This window comes from Sinocyclocheilus rhinocerous, unplaced genomic scaffold (genome assembly GCF_001515625.1).
Source record: "Sinocyclocheilus rhinocerous isolate Xijiao unplaced genomic scaffold, SAMN03320098_v1.1 scaffold1436, whole genome shotgun sequence".
In the NCBI taxonomy this organism is placed as follows: domain Eukaryota; kingdom Metazoa; phylum Chordata; class Actinopteri; order Cypriniformes; family Cyprinidae; genus Sinocyclocheilus; species Sinocyclocheilus rhinocerous.
Genome location: NW_015647013.1, coordinates 854,456 through 858,021, shown reverse-complemented (window position 1 = coordinate 858,021; position 3,566 = coordinate 854,456). Strand labels below are relative to the sequence as shown.

Here is a 3,566-nt window from a genome sequence, read left to right as displayed (position 1 = left end):
CCCTTACATTTAGTTTTGTTTGTCATTTTTTATCATTACTGGATATAATGTTAAATAACATATGTGACCCTGGAGCACAAAACCAGTCATAAGTGTTAATTTTTTGTAAATTGAGATTTATGCATCATCTGAAAGCTGAATAAATATGCTTTCCATTGATGTATGGTTTGTTAGGATAGGACAATATTTGAAAATCTGGAATCTGAGGGTGCAAAAAAATCTAAATATTGAGAAAATCATCTTTAAAGTTGTCCAAATGAAGTTCTTAGCAATGCATATCACTAATCAAAAATTAAGTTTTGATATATTTACGGTAGGAAATTTACTAAATATCTTCATGGAGCATGATCTTTACTTAATATCCTAATGATTTTTGGCATAAAAGAAAAATTGATAATTTTGACTCATGCAATGTATTTTTAGCTATAGCTACAAATATACCCCAGCGACTTAAGACTGCTTTTGTGCTCCAGGCTCACATATAATGTTTATCAATAATAACAGCAAATGCATCAATGCAATGATAATTCACTACATTCATTAATGTTAAATCAGTTATGCAACTGTGGAGACGGACTACAATAAAATTCATACATTGTGAGAGTGCTTTAGAGTTGTTACTTTCCTTACAGCTTCATAACATTACTACTTCGCTCTCATAACTTCAGCTTTCTCATAGTTTAGAATTTATGCCTTAAAATATGCCGTGATGTGACGTTATTCTCAAAAACTTTGACCATTTGTTGTAAAATATTCATGTTGCAAAACTGAGATTACCACCACGTTCTTTATTCTTAAGATCTTCAGTTCTTTTAAGATAAATTTGCATTGGTTTTGTTTGCAGAAACGGGAGACTTCCTCGCTCTGGACCTGGGAGGAACAAATTTCCGAGTTCTGCTCGTTAGGGTGTCCAGTAATGGGAAGCAAAAGGTGGAGATGGAGAACCAGATCTACGCTATTCCAGAGAACATCATGAGGGGCAGCGGGACAGAGGTGAGGAGCGTTTCTGTGTGTGCTTTTCTTTCTTCAGCATTCACTAAACATGTCATGCACGTATTTAAGTTTATAAACCTGCCTGCAAAACTTGATTCATTAATAGGTGCATCATATTTAAAGAGACAGTTCACCTAAAAATGAACATTCTGACATCATTTACTGACTCTGATGTTGTTCCAAACCCGTTTGACTTACTTTCTATTCTAGATATTTGGAGAAGTGTCTATACAGCCAATGTTAATCAAAAAATAAAACCTTTTTTTTTTTAATATCATCTGGAACAGCAAATAAGTACATGATGACAGGGTTTACATTTTTGGGTGAACTATGCCTTTAATTCAAGTCTGCCTTATTACAAAGTAACAAAAGTTATATGTATCATATGCATGCTCTGCATAACAACCACAAACATGCATTAGTTTAAGAATAAATCTAATTTAGTGTTAGTAATCTGGATTCATTAAAACTAGAACAAAATAAGAGCGTTTTTTTTCCCTGAGCATTTTGCATGAACTGAGAGCCACCGTGTCTCTGAACATTTCATTAGCGTTAATTAACAACAACACAAAAGGCACACAATCTGTTTTTATCTATGGGTCTTTAAAAAAAAAGTTTAATTATGCATTATAAATAACTTTGTCTTGTAGCCATGATTCATCACTGTCACGTTTAAACTGCACTGTATTTAATAATAGAAACACTTCATTGCAAATTGCAAAGTTGACTGTATGAACTTTGCGCAGTTGTTTAATCTGAGAGTGAAGATGTAGAAATTTAATTCATTAAAGGGTTTAAAGTTTCTCTCATAATTCGTTGTCATTACAGACTAAGGCCAAATGAATGAATACATTGTGCATCGTGTTTCCGTTTTAATGCACTTTTTTTTTCTACGCTTGATCACAGCTTGAACACTTTAGATCCTAATAAAGTATAAAACAGATGTGGTATTTGTTTCATATTCAAATCTGTTTCATTTCCATCACGAGACTAAAGCATATCCTGCTTCCCTGATACAGTGCAAACAATATTAAGCAATTTGAGATGCTACAACAATCCTTCTGCATAATAATCATATCGATTGCCATGAAATTTAGAAATAATCAAACATTGTGCTGAATGAAAAGTGCATCTTAATGACCCCCCGACGTCATCTGTGCTTATGAGTCTATAGCCTCTGAAAAATGTTATACTTGTGAGATGAACATAACAACTTTGGGCTAACTTCCCTTGTGAAAAATAAATATACTAAAATGTATTTGAAATAATGCATTTATTTCATGCTAAGTCCACTGCAAATACATAATTATGCACTTAATAAAAACACTCTGCAATTGTACTTTTGTGTTTAATGTACTTTTAATTGTGCGGAAGTCTGACTAAAGATGTTCTGAAGTATATTTGATTGTGCTAAAGTGGAACTGTACTTTAGGAAAACTTTAAATATCTTGCAGTTAAAGACTGATATTATTCAAAAATCATACAGTACAACCCTCATCAATAGTGACATTAAAACATATTTTAGGCTTAATATTAAAAAATGTGCATTGTGCACTAGAACACCAAATAAAGTTGAATTATAATTTTTATATCAGTAAGGCTCGAGCAAAATGTCAGAAAATATGTTAATAGATTTGAACTATACTTAGTATGAAATACATGTATTTTAAAAATATGACTTCTTTACTAGGGTTGCACGTGATCTCTTTGGTTCTTGTACCTAAACCTTTTATCCACCTTTTTTGGGCCATAATTGTATTTTTTGGCACAGGACTCTTTTAATTGTAATGAATCCTTCATCTAAGTTAAATCAGTCTTAAAATGAATTTCTCTTCATTTCCAGCTCTTCGATCACATCGCTGAATGCTTGGCTAATTTCCTTGAGAAACTGGGCATCAAAGACAAGAAGCTGCCTCTTGGCTTTACCTTTTCGTTTCCTTGCCAGCAGACCAAGCTAGATGAGGTGAGATGGGAAGGGAAACTAAAATTAGCAGCTCTTCTGTGAGATTGCCATGTTTCCATGGTTGCCCTTATTTCTGTACAGAGTTTTCTGGTGTCCTGGACCAAAGGTTTTAAGGCGAGTGGAGTGGAGGGGAGAGATGTTGTGGGCCTGTTGAGAAAAGCCATCAAGAAGAGAGGGGTGAGTGTCATGCTTTTACATCCACAAGCTATTGCTTTAGTAGTGTTTCTAGTACAGTCCTAACAATGTGTGAAAGCTTCTGAGCTTTGTATAAACTACCGGTCAAAAGTTTGGGATCAGAACGAGTTTTAATGTTTTTACAGGAGTTTCTTCTGCTCATCAAGGCTGCATTTATTTGATCAAAAATACAGGAAAAATGTAATATTGTGAAATATTATTATGATGTAAAATAATGTTTTTCTATTTTAATATACATTAAAATCTAATTTATTTTTAGAATTTTCAGCATCATTCCTCCAGTCTTCAGTGTCACATGATCTTCAGAAATCATTCTAATATGCTGATTTATTATCAGTGTTGAAACTGTTGCTGCTTAATATTTTTTTGGAACATGTGATACTTTTTTTCAGGATTTTTTGATGAATAAAAAGTT

The 3,566-nt window shown here is 33.1% G+C and overlaps 1 protein-coding gene across 1 annotated transcript in view; it reads left to right on the top strand.

The window, feature by feature from the left end:
• Nucleotides 1-860: 860 nt before the first annotated feature.
• LOC107708252 (hexokinase-2-like) overlaps nt 861-3,566 on the top strand; it is a 34,387-nt gene continuing 31,681 nt past the window's right edge. Inside the window, exons 1-3 of the mRNA XM_016512439.1 lie at nt 861-993; nt 2,837-2,956; nt 3,038-3,133. Coding sequence (XP_016367925.1) covers nt 937-993; nt 2,837-2,956; nt 3,038-3,133 — 273 coding nt within the window. The 5' untranslated portion in view covers nt 861-936. The remainder of the gene's footprint in view (nt 994-2,836; nt 2,957-3,037; nt 3,134-3,566) is intronic.